The following is a 17,819-nucleotide window of genomic DNA, read 5'->3' as shown; positions in this document are numbered from 1 at the left end:
CAATAATGATAACAGTGTAATTAATTTTAGTATTATATATATATTACAGTATTTGTTAATATTTTTGAATTACATTATTTTTATAAATATTAAATATATTATTTATATATTAATAATGTTATATTTATATTATTTATAAATAAATAATGTTCTTATATATTTTCAGTTTTCCTTTTAATTTTAGTAATTTTGTTATATGCATTTGTAATTTTTTTATTTTTAAGTTTTTTTTTTTTTTTGCTTATTTCAGTTTTAGTAATTTTATACTTTCATTTTCATTTAAGTATTTTAAGTTAAGTTTTCCATCTAATATTTATATTTTATTTTATTTCAGCATTTTCTTAACAATTGACATTCTTTTTTAGTTTAGTGTTTTAGTGTTAATAAGCAATAACAACACTGAAGGATTATTTATTTATCTTTTTTTTTTGTTGCAAAAATTAGAGACAAGTTGTCATGGTCTAATCAAATCCCGCATGATGGTTAAAATCAAGTCCTGGCCTACATTTGTTTATTGTTGAATGTTTAACTCAAAACTTGTCACATTACAGAAATAACATGTTTTAACCAACCAGCCCATTTCTCCTCTAAAAGAAGTTCAAAAGAGCTTTTCATCAGACAAAAATATTGCTACGCCTTTGTGTGAAAAAGATGAGTCATCAATATTTACAACGAGAAAAATGCATCAACATGTCTATATTTGCTAAAAGCTAGTTGTTGTTTTTTTTCAACTTTTAGGGGTGTGTTAGCATATAAATGACCTCAAATGACCTAAAACCACAATATTATTATTCTACAGCATCTGTATGGCATCACAGGAAGTGATTCAATCAGACTGACTTAGCATAAAAGTGATACAGTAGTGTGCACTAGATGCTGGGAGGGGTTGCAGAACCCAAACTGTGTGTATTTTTATACCTCCATTTAGTCTGATTGCTGACTGTGTATTTTGCTGTTGTGTTTGCTGAGTTCTCACCCCCTGATGCTAATAAGGTAGCTTTGAGATCAGAGAATGATTAGGCAAGACGTGTGATGTATAGAGAACAGCGTGGATGGTAAAATAAATTGTGGTTGGAGAGAAGTGAGACAGAATTGGGATGGAGAGTTGGGATGGAAGGAGAGTGGGGAAGGGGGGTGTGTGTGCAGGGAGGTATGTGTGTGTGTGTGTGTGTGTGCCAGGCAGTGACTGCAGTGTGTGTCGTATATCTCCGCAGACAGCAGTGCAGGAATAGCATAGCAAGAGTTGCACATGAGAAAGCTGCATTTGTAGGACAGATTTCAGCAATCGGATATATATTCAGAGTTACATATTTACTTGAGTTTTTGCCTTAGTGTTTAGGGCATAGTTTTGATGAAAGGTTATATCCTTGGCTGTTTTATGATGGCTTTGGCACAATGAGGAGTGGTCGTGTTCAGGTTTAGAACTTTTTTGCCAAAGTATTTATTGTTCTGGTTGAGAGCACATAGTGTGGATGGGTCGTGGAAAGAAGCAGAGGTTTCAGACGTCCTCTGAGCTCTATGGATCCTAATGTCATCTTTAGCCCAATGAAAAGCTTCTGCATGTGTTACGGCATGATTACGGTATGTAAAGCCCCTCCTAGTGAGGGTATACAGAACACATGGAGATGTTTATGTTTTTTTAAGTAAAAATCTCAAAAAAAAAAAAATAAAAAAAAAATAAAAAACCTTAAAACGAGATAAATGTAGCAGAATGTAGCAAGAAAACACAGGCAAAATTACCTAAGTTGTGCAAAAAAAAAAAAAAAAAGGAAATGTATTAATTTGTTTGTTTTAGGTAAATTGTGGCTATGTTATAATAATAAGTTCCATAATCAGATTAAAACAAGGGAATGAATAACGACAAAACATGATTTAACTAAAACAAGATAAAATGTTTTTCAGTGTGGTCATGATTTAACTAAAACGTGGGAACGAATTTGTAAAATGTGGTCACAATTTAACTTAAACATAAATGAGATAGAAAAAAATGGTCATGATTTCACTAAAACAAGGGAACGAATTTGTACAACATGGTCACGATTTAATGACGTCGTGATTTAACTAAAATAAGCAAACAATTTTGTACAATGTGGTCACAACTGAACTAAAATAAAGGACCAAATTAGTACAACACGGTCACGATTTATTGTAGTTGCAGGGTAACTAAAGAGAAAATTAATTTGTAAATGTGCTCACAAGTTAACTTAAACAAATAAATGTGTTAGTAAAACATGGTCGCTATTTAACTAAAACAAGGGAATTAATTTGTACAATGTGGTCTCGATTTAACTAAAACTAAGTACATGTTAGTACAACATGTTCACAATTTAACTAAAATGAGGGAATGAATTTGTACAATGTGTAGAATTTAATTAAAATATGGGAACAAATTAGTACAACATGGTCACGATTTAATGTGGTTATCGCAATGTAACTAAAACGAGAAAATGAATTTGAAAAATGTGCTCACGATTTAACTTAAAGGAATGAACGAGTTAGTAAAACATGAAAAAGGAAGGAATTTGTACAACATGGTCACGATTTAATGTGGTCACAATTTAAGTTAAATGAGAGAACTAATTTGTTTAACGTGTTCACAATTCAACTTGAATGAATGAGTTAGTAAAACACAGTCATGATTTAACTTTAACTAGGGAAAGGATTTGTTTGTTGTGTTTGTTATTGATTTAAATTAAAGTACAAGTTTATTAGACTTGTTATTTATTTAATTAAAAGGAGGGAACTAATTAGTAAAACATGGTTGCGATGTACCTAAAAAAGGGAACAAATTTGTACAACACCATCACAATTTGACTAAAATAAGGGAATGTGGTTACAAAATAATTAGTAGTGGGACCAAATTCTTAATTTGGTGCTGCTGTATCTGTATCTGTAAATATTTAGTTGTTTTGGATGATGTGACATTGCTCTTAGACTTACACTGACATCTAGTGGTAATGAGACAACAACATGCCATTTCAGAAATGTGCTATTCACAGTTTGTTTGTATTTCCCGTTTTTTTTTAATAAAAAAAATTAATCTTAAATTTAATGAATCTTAATCTAAAGTTAATTTATATTGTTTTAAAACTTTAAAAACACTGAAAAAGAAAATTATTTTATGTTATCTGAAGAATTTCACGATGTATAAGTTATGCAGTAGATTTTGGTCAAAGATGGAAAGTAATATTGAAAAAAAAAACGCGTTTGTGTTAATATAATGTGTTTTGTGTGTGTTTCTCTGTGTTCTTAGAGTCAAGACTGGAGTAAGACAGATGACAGGTTGTTGCAGGCTGTGGAACAGAATGATCCAGAAAAAGTAGCCACGCTGCTGGTGAAGAAAGGTCTCTGCCCGTCCAAACTGGACTCGGAGGGCAAATCAGCGTGAGTGGACCTCTGATTTCAACTTATGACATAGTCTTGCTAAAAATATTGGAAATATATTTAATTACTTGATAAAAAAAATAGCACATGAACAATGAAAGAAATTGCTGAATTCACAGGTTCCATCTTTGTGCGTCTCGAGGACGGTTGGACTGTCTGGAGGTCATCCTCTCTCATGGGGTGGACATCAGTGTTACAGACGTGTACTAGTAATGGATGTTCTTATACTGTAGGTCTCGAAGAGATTTATTCATTTCTCTCTGTAGGGTTTAATGCTCTCCATCTTGCTGCTAAGAATGGACAGTCAGATTGTCTAAAGAGGCTTCTTCAGGTAGGAGTCATGAATTATAGTCCTAGAAAGTCCTAGAAAGAGCCAATGCTGATGTTATTCTTAAGTATTTTGGTTGTATTGTTTAATTGTTTATTTTGTAGTGGATGTTGATTGTAGAGACAGTTTTGGGAGGACGTCCTTACACCATGCTGGTAATAAAAACGTTTGAACATTGCATTTGGACGTTAACACAAAGCTGTTGTTGGTTCAGATGTTATTCTGTCTTTGTCTTTGTTCAGCTGTAAGTGGCAGTTTGTCCTGCACTGAGATTCTGTGGGACTTCAAAGCCAACCTTGATGTTCAAGATGGAGTAAGTTCAACTGAACACAGCACAGAGTAAAAAGATTGACATTCAGGATATAGTTTTTATTAGTATGCATGTATCAATAGGGACACTATGAAGTATCTGCCAAATATTGAGTACAGTGAGTTAAAAAAATGTAGTTTTAAAAGGTTTAACTTATTGTATTCTCGTAGGATGGGTCAACTCCATTGATTCTGGGTGCCCAGATGAGCAGAGTCGAACTTTGTGCCTTCCTTTTGGAACGAGGAGCCAATCCTAATATACAGGACAGCCAGGGCAGGTTGGATATGCTTTAAACAGCTTGTATACATAATAAGTCCACAAAACATTTCAGATTTAGTTTTATTTTATTATTATTATTTTTACCAAATTGGAAATTACTGCATGGTTTAAATCAAGTGTTGTTATTGAGAACTAAAACTATTAAAAAGCATTTTCATGAATTGAAATAAAGCCGCAATAAGATATACATATTAGATTAAATAAAAAATCATTAAAAAAAACTTTAATGAAAATTAGAACTGAAATAAAATAAGCTGAAATGACTAAAACTAAAATCACTTAAATGTAAATAGAAATATTTAGGAGGGGAAAAAAACTATAAAATGAATTATAAATGATAATATAAAAATAAAAGCTAGGCCAAAATATTAAAAGCATTACTTTTGCTTAATTGTGGAAAGCCATCAGATGTTCATTTTTAATTTTATTGTTGTACCTTCAGAATTCTTCCCATACATATTTCACCAAAAAGAAAATACCAAAATATATATATATGTGTGTGTGTGTGTGTGTATATCTGTTATTTTAGTATTGAGATGCTATTATAGCTTTTATTAACATTTAGAATTTTTTGTTTTATTTGTATATATTCTATTCTGATAGAAGTTTTATTTTTTTATTTTTTTCATTTTCATTAGGTTTACCACATCAACTCTAAATAAAAATGAGAAATGTTGCCTCAGCAACTAGCTGAAATAAAATAAGTTTTCTATATTGTATCTGTTATTTCAGTTAAAGTTTATTTTATTTCAAGTAACAAAAGTAGTTTTTATGGTTTTAGTTTTACTTAACTACAATTATTCTGATATATAATATAATTTTATATATATATATATATATATATATATATATATATATATATATATATATATATATATTATATATATATATATATATATATATATATATATATATATATATAATGAACATTTTTTTTTTGTTTGTTTTGTTTTGTTTTTGTTTCTAGTCCTTCAGTTTAAACTTAGAAATTGATGTGTTATATTCAACAGAAAAAAATACATAATATATACTTTGGCGATTTCATATATTGGACATCTGGGTTTTTCGAGGCAGGTCAGCATTGATGTTGGCCTGTGAGAGTGACAGCATGGAGACGGTAGAGCTGTTATTGAAAGGCGGAGCTAACCCACACCTTACCGATGCTCTGGGGCATAACTCCTCCCACTACAGCATCACTGCCGGCAACCCCAACATTACCCAGCTTCTGCAGAACGTAGGCGTTTCCACAGGTAACCACACACACATCTCGTCCTCACCTTTAATTCCTTCGGGAGAGAGAGGGACCATCTGGTGCCTAGTGGTTCTGTGATGTTTGGCCCCCATTTTCATTTGGATACGCTCATAATCTGAGAGGAGAGACTAAAAAGCAGATGTTACGTTGGGTACACAGAGAAGTTTGCTAACTCAAGTTACAAAGGATGATTGGAAACATATGTCGCACTGACTTGGAAATGGATCCCAGTGTTAATAAAGGGCCCCTGTGATCATACCACCTGACAGAGTGATAAATGTGCTGCCTGTCTGCTTTCATGTTGCCTCTTTTTTTAATGCAACAGTGAGCATGTGGTGGAATGGGAAGATTATATATAGTTATGTGTTTGAACGTGGCTTGCAGAGTTTGTTTGGAGTGATGGTGTGTGTGTGAGTCTCACCGCACTGCTGTCTGTTTCTTATTTTTGTCCCATGCATTCCCAGCTGCTGAGGGTTCGAGTGAGGAGGTAATTGTCAAAAGATACAGCCTCTCCCAACACTTTATCACATGCATACAAATAACTAAACCACAGAAAATCCTCAAGGATGGTCAGGGATGGATTATGCTGCTATAAAATACCAATGTTTCACAAATATAATCGATTTTATTACTCATCTGAGAGTAGCTTAACTGCGGTATCCAGACAGCTTGATTTAAAGGTGAAGTGTGTGATGTTTGCACCCCTAGTGGCAACATGTGGGATTACAAAAATAATTTGGCAAAATAGTCATTTTAATAGTAATTCCATGCAATTGTGAATTTTGCAAAAGGGCAAATAATTTTCAAATTCTAAAAATTTGTTGTTTTGACCAAGAGAAAGCTGTTTGGTTTGAGAGTGATTTCTGTGTGAGTGGTCCTTTATGTGTCGCTACACTATTAATGATAAACAATGGAGCTTTTTGCCTGCAAAATTTTGTTTGAATTTCGCGAATGTGACCACATCTTTACATATAGTTGTTGTAAAAGAAAAAAGTATTTAAACATAGAAAAAAATGGCACACTTTCTCTTTAACATCACATAAGTATGCACTTCACTATTAAGAAGTTGAATCAGTAGTTTGAAGACAGAAGCGCATGTTACAAATCTAACTAACACTGCTGCTTTGCTTTGCTTTGCTTGTTTTGTTTTCTTACCTGTACTTCGTGAAAATCAGCAGGACTCCTGCTGGCTATTCCTCATATTGCGGAATCTAGCGGAGCAAAAGGAAAGCCCCTCCTCCTCCTAAATCTCCTGCTCAGGTACAATGGGATTCATGAATCCCATGAAACTCTATAAAAAGGAAAGCATTAATAAAAAAATTCTTAACCCAAAATTGAAAATTCTGTCATCATTTACTCATCCTCATGTTGCTCCAAAACGAGGTCTTTTTTTTTTCTGTGGAACACAAAATGTTTTAATAAATGATAACACTGCTCTGTTTCAACATTGAAAAGGTTTTCAAGCTTGCAAAAGGACAAATAAACACCATAAAAGTATGACAGATTTTTCATTTTGCGCGAACTATTCCTTTAAATGCATGGCTCTGGGTCTTATTCAGTAATAATTGTGTGGATTGTTCATATTTACGCACACTTGAGAATGTCTTTAAAAATTTTGAAGTGATTCACAACGCAGAGGAATTTGTTCTTAATCTCGTTCTAATGTTAATGAATTTGGAATATTCTAAATAAAACACACCCAAACCATTTCCATATAAGGGCTTTTGTGAAAATTTGAAAGCATTTGATGAATCATGATTTGTTTGTGCAAATGTTCTTATGAAATTTTCACATACAGATTAGTGCATACATAGGGCCCTATGAAATTTGTTATTTTTTTTCCCAAATTCTGTTTAATTTTTTCCCAAAAAAATTCCATTCCAAGCTATTTTGATTTATTCATCTGAAATTTGCAAAATTCCATGAAATTCCATGTTATATTGTAAATTCCATTTTAATGACTGAATTCCATGATTCCTTTCGTGTTTTCAACATCACAGAAGTCATAGGGCCCTAGAATCATACACATGGTTTTTGAATGACATCCATTGTTTTAGTTAAATATGCATGGCTTATGCTAAATAATTCTGCAGAGCCCGCCCCCTTCCTCAGATGCCTCAAGCACACCACCTCCCCCTGTCCCCACCCAATCACCTGACTCACAGAGCCCCACCCCACCTTCTCCTGCTCCCAGGACCCAAATTCTCCCATCTGAGAACCTTGTGAGTGACGACCAATATCAAAAACTTTTTGCTTTATAACGAATTGTAACTGTAATTTGGCCAACATAACCCATAGTCAGCATTCACAGTACATCATAATAATATACACATTAAGTAGTTTGCGCAGTATTCCATGTGACTATTTCTGCGTTGTGACTATTTCTACAATGTGTGTTTGTGTGTCAGGTGGAGGATGAGGAAGTCTTTGAAGAGATCCGTAAGCTCAGGCTGGAGAGAGGTCGCCTGCTGCAGAAAATCAAGGTTCTGGAGCAGCAGCAGAGCAGCGCCACCACTGCCCTGGTGGAGGTATTGCACTTCTTTAACTATAAATAAGCTTAATGGCAATTTCCACTGAAAGGGAACAAAATGGGGTTTGAAACTCTCAAAAATGAATTGATGTTTTATTGCAATAATTTGAGTTTTAATTTAATTAAAAGCTGACTGTCAAAATCAGGAGTCCAAAAAAATGATGAATATGTAAATATGTGCTGCACGCTTTCCTCTCAGTAACAGGAAAAACCACACAACAAAAACTTGTATAAGTTTCTTTTGTCTGCTGAAGACAAAAAATATTTTTTAGAATGTTGGTAACCAAAATAGTTGACTGTAGCTATTGACTTCCATACAATTTTTTTTCCATATACTATGGAAGTTAATGGTTAACAGCATTATTCAAAATATTTCATTTTGTGTTTAACAGAAGAAAGAAACTAATACAGGTTTGAAACAACTATTAAACAACTAAATTATGACAGAATTTCAATTTTGGGGGGGTCTATCCCTTTAAACTTGTGTGATTTTGTCATATCGCAGTTATCACTAAATATCAAAATGTTCTGCAGCTAAACTCTCTGAGAGAGCGTCTGAGTGAGGTTGAGGCAGAGCGTGACCGACTGCTGGCCGAGCTGGAGGAGTTGAGAGCAGCCCAGGTGAGCGGTGTGACCTGTGACTCTGAAGACGCGGAGGACTCCGATGACATGTTAGACTTCCCAGGTGAGGCGAGAACACTTCCTGACACAAAAGTAAGTGGAAGAGCTGGAAAAAGTCCTGGAGCAGATTAAGTGGAACATTTCTGTTTATGTCGTATCAGGAGCAGAGAAGTTACTTTCTAAGCAGTCACGAGGTCTGGATGCTGATTCGCCGGCTGAGGGCACCTCTCAAGAGAATCCTGCCATGGTAGAGCAGCTTCGCAGAAAAGTGGAGGAACTGACCTCCCAGAATGCCGACCTGGTTCTCAAAGTGCAGGTGGAGTTTCTATCCTTTAAACACACATTTGCAGAATGCAAGCAAAGCACTAAAGCACACACACATACAGAATACTGACCTCATTGTCTGTGTTTAGATGTGTTTTCAGCAGCTTCTTAAAGGTTATTCAGATGGGCACGATAAATATGCACTAACCACATACTGCATCTGACCTGCTTCTTAAAGCCCCGCATCTGCTTTAGAGATTTAAAGATGGGAACATCTTCATGTTGTATATGTAGCTCAGATATAGATGCTTATCCTTTTGTATTTTTTGCATTCTCAGTAGTCATTCTCATCACTGTAATTTTTACATCGAAAATAAACCCTTCATTTTTAACTTATTTTTTAGCTTAATTGCAACAACAATGTAAAAAAAATCTAAAAATGACCCTTTTTTCATTAGAATAAAATAAAAAATTAAACTTAAGAAAATATATAATCTCTTATTTATTAGGGGCCAAGCACTGGAGGTGCATAGGCATCTTTTGAATCAATTAGTGTTCTTCTAATTCTTACGCTCTGGAAATTTAAGGTAGCCCATAGAACCATATGGTAAACATATATGCAATTTGCCACACTGATAGAGGACAGCCCCAACATTAACCACACCCAATTTGGAGTCTCTAACTCAAACCCTCTAGCGCCACCACTTGTCCAAATTTGTACTCACGTTTTTGCTAATAACTATTGAACTGTAAGGGCTAGAAACAAAAGTTTGTCAAAGAGCTCACCAAAGTGGACATGACACTTTAGCGTATTCAGACCAAACTTGGTGTGTGTTATGACCGAGTGGCAACCTCCCGCTCTCTCTCGTGAAGCCAATAAGGAAGTGACTAAAACTGCAATTCATCGACTGGCCGCTTGAGGCTGGCTGCAGAAGGGAGTCAGTCCCATAGACTCCCCATGTTAAAATGGCCAAATTTACAGAAGAAAAAAACATGTTTACAGTCTTGTTCAAAAAATTATTTTGGTCTATATAGCTAATTTTGGCCTTCATGACAACTGTGAGGGGGGTGAATTTTTTTATAACTCATCCGTTTAAATTATATTAAGTCTTAAAGTTCTGCATAATTAAGGGGGTGGCCTGACAGGTGGATTGCTGCTGCCTCACTGCTGTCGCGCTAGGTAGGCGTGGCTTCAGCAACCAGCTCCTGCCTTTTTGCCCATTTTCGATTATCCGGGAGAGTCGCGCGGTGACATGCTGCCAAGATGGCGATGGCCCGCTCTGCACACTTTGAGCTTCAAAAACGCTCTTCAGGAGTCTACGGGTGACGTCACGGACACTACGTCCATGTTTTTATACAGTCTATGGTTATGACAACCATGATCTGAGGCTAACTGCACAGTTTCAGCACAGTGCCACCTAGTGGTCAGGAGATATGAAAAATGGATCTATTTGGCTTATAAATTCTGAACAGTTTGGCCAAAAATCACAAGATTCAGTACGATATAGAACAATACCCAATTTTACCATGTTGGCCATTTTGGGCATTAGCCATTTGGAATTTTGACAAAAATGCTATGTTTTACAACAGCATTGGTGTATCATCAGTAAACTTATTATGTGTCTTCAGCACCATGCCCTGAAGGTACTCAAAAAGTTTCAGGGTAATCGGTCAAACTTCCTGCCCTGATCAGTGTGGTATTGCATTCTGGTAAAAATAGCATGGCATGTATGTGAAGTGCTAATATGACATTCCACTTACAAAGTCCTTGTGGAAAATGTTAGGGGAACATGTGTGGCAAACTCATGTTTTCTTGTTCAAATGAGCTTAGTAGAAAGTGTTTGTGGCAAATTTATCACTTACAACTGCACATTTGACATAAATCAGCCATGTTTGGCAAGGTCCTCCGAAACTGGGTTGTATTTTATTTGAAGTTCAGGGTTAAACTAACAGATCAAAGAATGCTATGAGGATAATGGCTGAGGCAACATATGGCAACTACATGTGCTGTTTTTAAAAGAGAAAACCAATAAATACCTTAGTTATTGCAATATTTTTATCTCTATTGTGTTGTGGTCTGCAGATGCTGGAAATGTTTGAGAAGGATGACACGGCTATGCAGAGCTCAGGCCCAGATTTTGTTCCCACAGCTCAGTATGAGTCTTTAAGGAGAGAGTTTGAGGAACTACAGGAGAAATACTCAAGAGGCCAAGCTTCAACTGAAGCCTCAAGCATCGCAGAGGATCCTGGGTAATGTGGTTAAAATGAGATCAGACTAATATTTTGTCAATCTTTTTCTTGATATGATTCAGATAGTGCACACTGTACTGTATAAGTCATCTATATCTATTCATTTGGTGTATTTTTGTCCGGAAGAATTATTATTAAATGAAAATTAGGAAACGTAACCATTACCAAGTATGGGTGGGGGAAAATAAATCAATACATTATAGTATCACATTATTTTGCTTGGCGACAATGTGTCAGTACATGAACTCCAAGTATCAATATTTTATTATAAATCGCATATATGAAAATATTTTGGTTCTGAATAATAAAATTAAAAATATTTTATACCAGTACTGGTGCATGCAACATAATTGACAGTTTTTATGACAATGTTGGTCAGTCGGCCTGCTTGACATTCTGCAGTTGAAAAAATTTATTACACAATAATTTAATTTCATGGCTTAAGTATTGTTATATTATTAGCCTCTGGTGATTCTTACCTCTATTGACAAGGAAGTTGTTGGAGTTGAAACTGGAACATACCTAATCTAAACTAATATCAGTCACTCATGCACATATGAATCCTGTCAAGTAATTTAAACTTTTGCTCTCCTAACGGTTGCTTTTATTAGATCTGAGGAGAAAGAGGAGAAAGATCAAAAAGCTCTGGAGGAACAGCTGGCTCAAGTCCAGGCCGAGTTAGAGGAACTCAAAGAACAGATGCGTCTGGGGGTCTATTCAGTGGAGGAAGCAGGAGCGAAGCCTGAAGGGGGCTCCGAGGACCCTGAGGAAGGGGCAAATGTGGAGAACCAGCAGGAGCTGGAGGCGGAGCTAGCTAGCAAAAAGACTGATGGGGAAGGGCTTAGTGAGGGTGACAATGACACCATCCAACAGCTGAAACAGAGGGTGACAGAACTTGAGGCAGCTCTGCAGGATAGAGAGAAAGGGGAAGAGGGAGACAAGGAGAACGAGACAGTTGTGAGTCTTAAAAAGCGTGTGGAAGAGCTGGAAAAAGCCCTGGAGCAAACCAAGACGGCAGGGAACGAGGAGGGCGAGGGAGCGCTGGTGAACAGGTTGCAGGCACGGGTGGAAGAACTTGAACGGGCGTTGAAGGAGAGTGTCCCTCGAGGTCAGTTTGAGGAGGTTCAGGTCACTTTGGGTCTTCAGCTTAACCAGCTGGATCGAGAACGAGCTGAAGTGGCTACTCGACTCAACAAGGCCTTGCTGGAGCTGGAAAGGCTCCGCCCTTCATCCCACATTGGTGAAGATGAGGATGACGAGGACCCTTCCGAGAGCTCGGAGGTTTCTATTGCATCTGGTGAGTGCACCTGTTGTTCCTCTGAGACTCTCCGAAATAGCCATTTGATTCCTGCCTTTAAATATAACTCAAATTTTTGACCAATCAGAGCACTCCCTGCACCTGTCGCCAGGCGGACGGACCTTGGAAGCGATACAGGAGGAGCTGGAAGTTGCAAGGCAAGAGGCAGCACAAGCTCTGGACAGCCTGTGTGACGAGAGAGAAAGTCGGGCTCAGGATGCACTACAGCTGAGAGATGCAGTACCTCTTGTGAAACACCAGGAGGTGCTGTCTGCAGTAGCCCAGCAGTTGGCGCAAACAGAGAAAGAGCTGCTAGCAGAACGGCCACTGCGTCAGCAAGCTCAAACTGAGATCGCCAGACTGGAATCTGAGCTGCAGGCTGTGCAAAAAGACTCAGTTAGCAAGGAAGAACATGATAAAGTCAAGGTAAGTTACAGAAGATGCTGAAATGTAGCATTGTCCAATTTGCATATGAATTAGATATTAAAAAGTTGATTTGTTCAATTTGTGTTTGATTAGTTGTTTTGAAGTTGTTTTTTTGATTTTTTTAAGGACTCATCTAAAAATGATTCACAAATTTGTCATTTGTAATGAATTGTTTTACTGCAGAAATGCTTTTTTTTTTTTGTGTATGAATGGGGAATGTGTGTTTATTGTTGTTGAGGGCCACTGTCCTGCAGAGTTTAGATCCTACCCTAATTAAGGAGTGTGTTGGGGCAAGTTGGAGTTAAGTTCTGCAGGACATTGACCCACTAGGAGCAGGTATGGACACCCCTATTTTGTGCGTGTTTTAGGTCGTATTGTAATTAAGTTTTCCTGGTGAGACTCAAACCCTGAGCTTTGATTCGAACATTGACCCACTAGGAGCAGGTATGGACACCCTTGGACTGTGGTTTCTGAGCTTGATTCTTCCTCACTGCAGGAAGAGCTAGAGAAAAGAGACGGAACTTAAAGATCTGCGATCGCAGAAAGCTTTAGAACAGGGACTGGTGTCCAAAGAAGACCATGAGGCCCAGAGACTCTCGCTACAGGCTGAGATCAACACCCTGACGGCCCAGTTAGGCGATCTAGCACGCAAGCATGAGAAGACCTGCACTGAGGTGTGTGTTGTCCTTGATGTTGTTTATGACAGTTTCAACTCCACCTATTTGCACATACAGTATCTTAAAAACAAGCCAAGTTTTATTTAAAATAAAAAAAGTTTCCCTCTGCAGGTGTTCCAGGTGCAGCGGGAGGCTTTATTTAATAAGAGCGAGCGTCAGGTGGCTGAATCCCAGCTGGAGACAGTTAAAAAGCAGCTGGCGGATCTTCAAGCCGAGTCCACCCACATCCAACAGCTGCACCAGGACATCCAGGACTCTCAGGGGCTCATCAAGGAGAAAGACCGCAAGGTATGAGGGGGAAAAAAAGTTGGGCTGTATCCGAATATACCTACTTCCATACTATACAATCCGTAGTATGTCCGAATTCACAGTATTGATAAAACAGTAGGCGATAAGTACCTGGATCTCCAGTGAGACTCTGAAGTGCACATCTAATGGACACTTGTCTATCCCATGAGGCCATAGGAGAGAGTGCAGCAGTCGGGTTCTGGAAGTAAAATCCCATTCATTTTCTCAATAGGAGAATTGATTTTTAAGACCTTAAGATATTGAAGACCTAGTGTGAGCTACAAGGTTTAATCGATGCTATATAGTTGTTGAAGTCATCAGTACATAATCATGTTCAGTAGTGGAGAAAAACTACATTACCCATAATTCTGGAAAAAACTCCACCAATCAGAGAATCGCGTCAGTAAATTCCATCAAAATAACACTTTAGCGCCTGTCCATTCTTACAGATCACTGTGAATTATGCAAAATTCAAGATATGGGCATTTGATTCGTTTTTTTTCCCGCTTTCTTACCGTCTCTGTGCAGATCACAGAGTTGTCTAAGCAGGTTTTTCGTCTGAAGGAGGCTCTGGGGGCTTTGACTCCTCCACTGCCACGTTCTCCATCGCCACCATCCTCAGGGATACCTGGACAACAGCTGGCACTGCAGAACCGTGTGACCGCATTAACACAGCAACTCCAGGTGAGTGTAACGATCCTCGATTTATCAGCCTTATTGATAATTACACAGCATAATTGGCATAACTGATGGTTCCACCTTTAAGATCCTTGGAAACTTGCTCGAAAGGTTCTTTACAGTGGAAATAAAGTTCTTCTGATCTTTAAAATGTTCTTCACATGAAGAAACTTATGGTTCTTTTAAAGGAAAGGTTCTTTGGGGAACCAAATAAGTTCTTCTGTGGCATTGCTGTGAAGACCACCTTTTGGAACCTTCATTTTTAAGAGTGTAGAAGAACTGATTTTGTTTCAATAAAAAACTTTCAGTGAAAAGAACCATTTTTTTTTCTTAGTGTGAAGAACATTTTAATAATCTCAACAACCTTTTTCCACTATAAAGAACCTTTTGCAGAATGGAAAGATTCCTTGGATTGCCAATAAAGAACTTTTATTTTTAAAAGTGTGCGCGTTTAAATGAATAACACACATCTAAAGGTCTTTCCTTTCATCTTGTGCTTAGGACTGGGAGCGCAAACACAAGGCTGTTGTTTCAATATACCGTTCTCATCTATTAGCTGCTGTACAGGTGAGACCCATAACCCAACCTTACATCTACAGGAACGTCTTATGTCACACATACCTATGCGACTGTTTATGACTTAACAGGGCCGGATGGATGAAGAAGTTCAGGCGCTTTTGCTTCAAATCCTCCGTATGTCACAGAAAGGTCAAAATTAGTGCTTTGTAACTGACAGCAATACAAAGAGTTCAAGTGAGTGCTATACGTACCCTTGAACCGAAGTATATCACCACTGTGCACCGCCAACAAGAGGCACTGAAACTGTGAATGAGAGGATGATTATAGAGATGATTATATTTCCTGTATGTGATGATTTATGAGGGACAACACAGATACTTTTGTACCACATTTCAATAAACGGTGAAATCCTGCTGATGTGCCTTTCTTTGTAACTCTGCGGTTGACACTTTCTTTGCAGGCCTCTCACAGTACTGTCAAAATGTACTTTGTGGTAAAAAGTACGTTATGATGAATTTCCGTGGTGTTAAAAAGATGCGTAGCACACCACAGGTAATCTGTTTCAAACTCATCTCGCACATCCATATGATCTCACCACAAACAGCTGAGCACGTCTGTTAGTACAGGTTTCTTTTCCTTTTGAAATCAGAGTAATATTTGATGTAAAATTCAAATGTGTTATGTCAGTTGAATGTGTATTATTTTTTCTTCTGTTAAAAAAACAAAAGGAGATGCTTGGCAGAATGTCCAAGCTGCTCTTTTCCATACAGCGAAGGTGGACGATACAGAAAAGTCATCTGTAATGTTACAAAAGGTTTTTGTTTCAAATAAATGCCACTCTTTTGAATTTTCTATTTATCAAAGGATCCTGAAAGAAGCATCACAGTTTCCACAAAAATATTAGATAGCACATCTGTTTTCATCATTGATAATAGTGACAAATATTTCAGCAAATCAGCATATCAGGACGATTTTTGATCAAATAAATGCATACTTAGTGAGCATTAGAGACTTCTTTCAAAAACATCAAACCTGACCACAAACATTTGAATGGTAAGCTCTCAAAAATAACAAAACTTCATAAAAGTAATCCATATGACCCGTGACCAACATTGCAAGTCATATGGACAATGATGGCAACATTTGCATTTTGGGAGTACTGTTTCTTTAAAAATAAACCAAACATTTCCTTTTACTTTTCCCTTCCTGTTCAGTTTTATTGAGAATGCTTTCAGATCAGCTTAACAGAGCATAGAGAAACAACATCCTGAGAAAGAAAAGTGGTTTTCGTGGTGGCAATGAGGTCTAGAATACCTGGAGAAAGTTAGCCGCTAGCATTCACATTTATCTCAATGTCAGTTGCTAGGCTGGAGCAAGAGCCCTGTATGTATGTGTTTTGAAATATCTGTGATTTATATGTTGTTTGCAAAAACTCATGGATACTTTTAAATGCTTGTCAGTGGATAAAGATGCTTTTCGGACCCAAATAGTGTAGCAAGCATCTACTATCTGATTCTAATTGAAATATGCTAACTAGATAAACCCTGGCTATTCTTTCTATTTCTGCCATATTCTAATGTGCTGAAATAGTAGAAGTAGTGTGCTATGTTATTCCAAATTTCACTGCTGGCATACAAGAGCTTAATAACAGAAACTAGGATGCAGAAAGGATGTATAAACCCCAAGGAAGTGGACAGATTTTTGAAGTAAAAAATAAAAACTTTTAAGGCACTGGAATATTCTTTTTGGATAGTGGGGTAAGACAAAAAAAAATGTGGTTCTTTATACACTGTAGTGAGCCAGACTCTTCTTTTTATATAAGCAGAATATTTGAACATTTATAGAGGCAGGTTTTAGTTGATGACATTTCTCCAGAAAGCAGCTTTTAGGTTGAAATAAGATGGCTTGACATCACTAACTATTTAATGAAATGTATAATAAAAAATGTTTTTGTTTGTGTTTTGTGTATAGATGTTTAGCAAAAGTATATAAATGAGGACTTTGAAGGTGCAATCAGTAGTTAGCTTGCGTTAGCATTGCTGTTCTTCGTGTACTTTAAGTACCAAAGCCATATGGTGTTAAACACTTTTTCTCATCATCAAATCTTTCTATCTTGTGTATGCCATACTGATGTTTGTGCTTTTTTTTGTTTGTTTGTTTGTTTTTTTGTTGTACAGTGACAGATGTTATCTTCACTGATAAAGCGCAATAAGTTTCATTGACTGATTTTCGTTTTTCACATCACCAGACTACACTTCACTACTAGCGTATCTACAGGATTGTGAGGATTTACTTTTTAGGGTGCTTTCATATTGTACAGCCAAATACAGTCATCTCCATAGGAATCCACACAATCTAGAATTTTGCGAGGGACGCAAAAAAGTTAGCAAGGGATGCATTAGCGAATTAGCATCAAAAATTTGGGGGGAGAATTGACTATTGTCAATAGCGAATAGATGTAGATTTGCACAGGGCGACACAAATTATGTGAAATGATCGAAGCGATTGTGGCGAACACAATATTTGTCTTAATCGTGTCTTCCGCGCAAGTTGAAAAAATTACATTTTCAACTCAAGTGAAATGCTTCATGCATCGCTACACTATTGATAATGGATAACAAAACTTCTTTGCCCGCAAATTTACACTTATGTTTTGTTAATGTGACCACATGTTTTTTTTTTTTTTTAATGAGCACCAAACTATCGAATGCACCTT

At 36.9% G+C, this 17,819-nt stretch overlaps 1 protein-coding gene across 1 annotated transcript; it reads left to right on the top strand.

Moving 5' to 3' along the window:
* Positions 1-1,420: 1,420 nt before the first annotated feature.
* On the top strand, positions 1,421-15,972 carry ankrd24 (ankyrin repeat domain 24). Its single transcript, XM_042749554.1, has 20 exons — positions 1,421-1,581; positions 3,254-3,384; positions 3,504-3,585; positions 3,629-3,734; positions 3,817-3,867; positions 3,955-4,025; positions 4,193-4,299; positions 5,376-5,622; positions 7,647-7,775; positions 7,962-8,081; positions 8,618-8,768; positions 8,866-9,020; positions 11,052-11,218; positions 11,830-12,515; positions 12,604-12,941; positions 13,448-13,615; positions 13,730-13,906; positions 14,435-14,590; positions 15,086-15,151; positions 15,232-15,972. The coding sequence occupies exons 1-20, from the start codon at positions 1,519-1,521 to the stop codon at positions 15,301-15,303; spliced, it is 3,243 nt and encodes a 1,080-aa protein (XP_042605488.1). The 5' UTR covers positions 1,421-1,518; the 3' UTR covers positions 15,304-15,972.
* The last annotated feature ends 1,847 nt before the right edge of the window (positions 15,973-17,819 follow it).

The sequence above is a fragment of the Cyprinus carpio genome, chromosome B22 (genome assembly GCF_018340385.1).
Source record: "Cyprinus carpio isolate SPL01 chromosome B22, ASM1834038v1, whole genome shotgun sequence".
NCBI classification, from domain to species: Eukaryota; Metazoa; Chordata; class Actinopteri; order Cypriniformes; family Cyprinidae; genus Cyprinus; species Cyprinus carpio.
The sequence above is the reverse complement of the archived record's forward strand: the minus strand, read 5'-3'. Positions and strand labels throughout refer to the sequence as shown.

Excerpts from the sequence above, each read along its gene's own strand:
- ankrd24 (XM_042749554.1), top strand. The coding sequence starts at position 1,519 with ATGGATCCTAATGTCATCTTTAGCCCAATGAAAAGCTTCTGCATGTGT. Across the intron at positions 3,868-3,954 it reads GACGTCCTTACACCATGCTG|CTGTAAGTGGCAGTTTGTCC; the intron begins GTAATAAAAACG and ends GTCTTTGTTCAG. Across the intron at positions 7,776-7,961 it reads TTCTCCCATCTGAGAACCTT|GTGGAGGATGAGGAAGTCTT; the intron begins GTGAGTGACGAC and ends TTTGTGTGTCAG.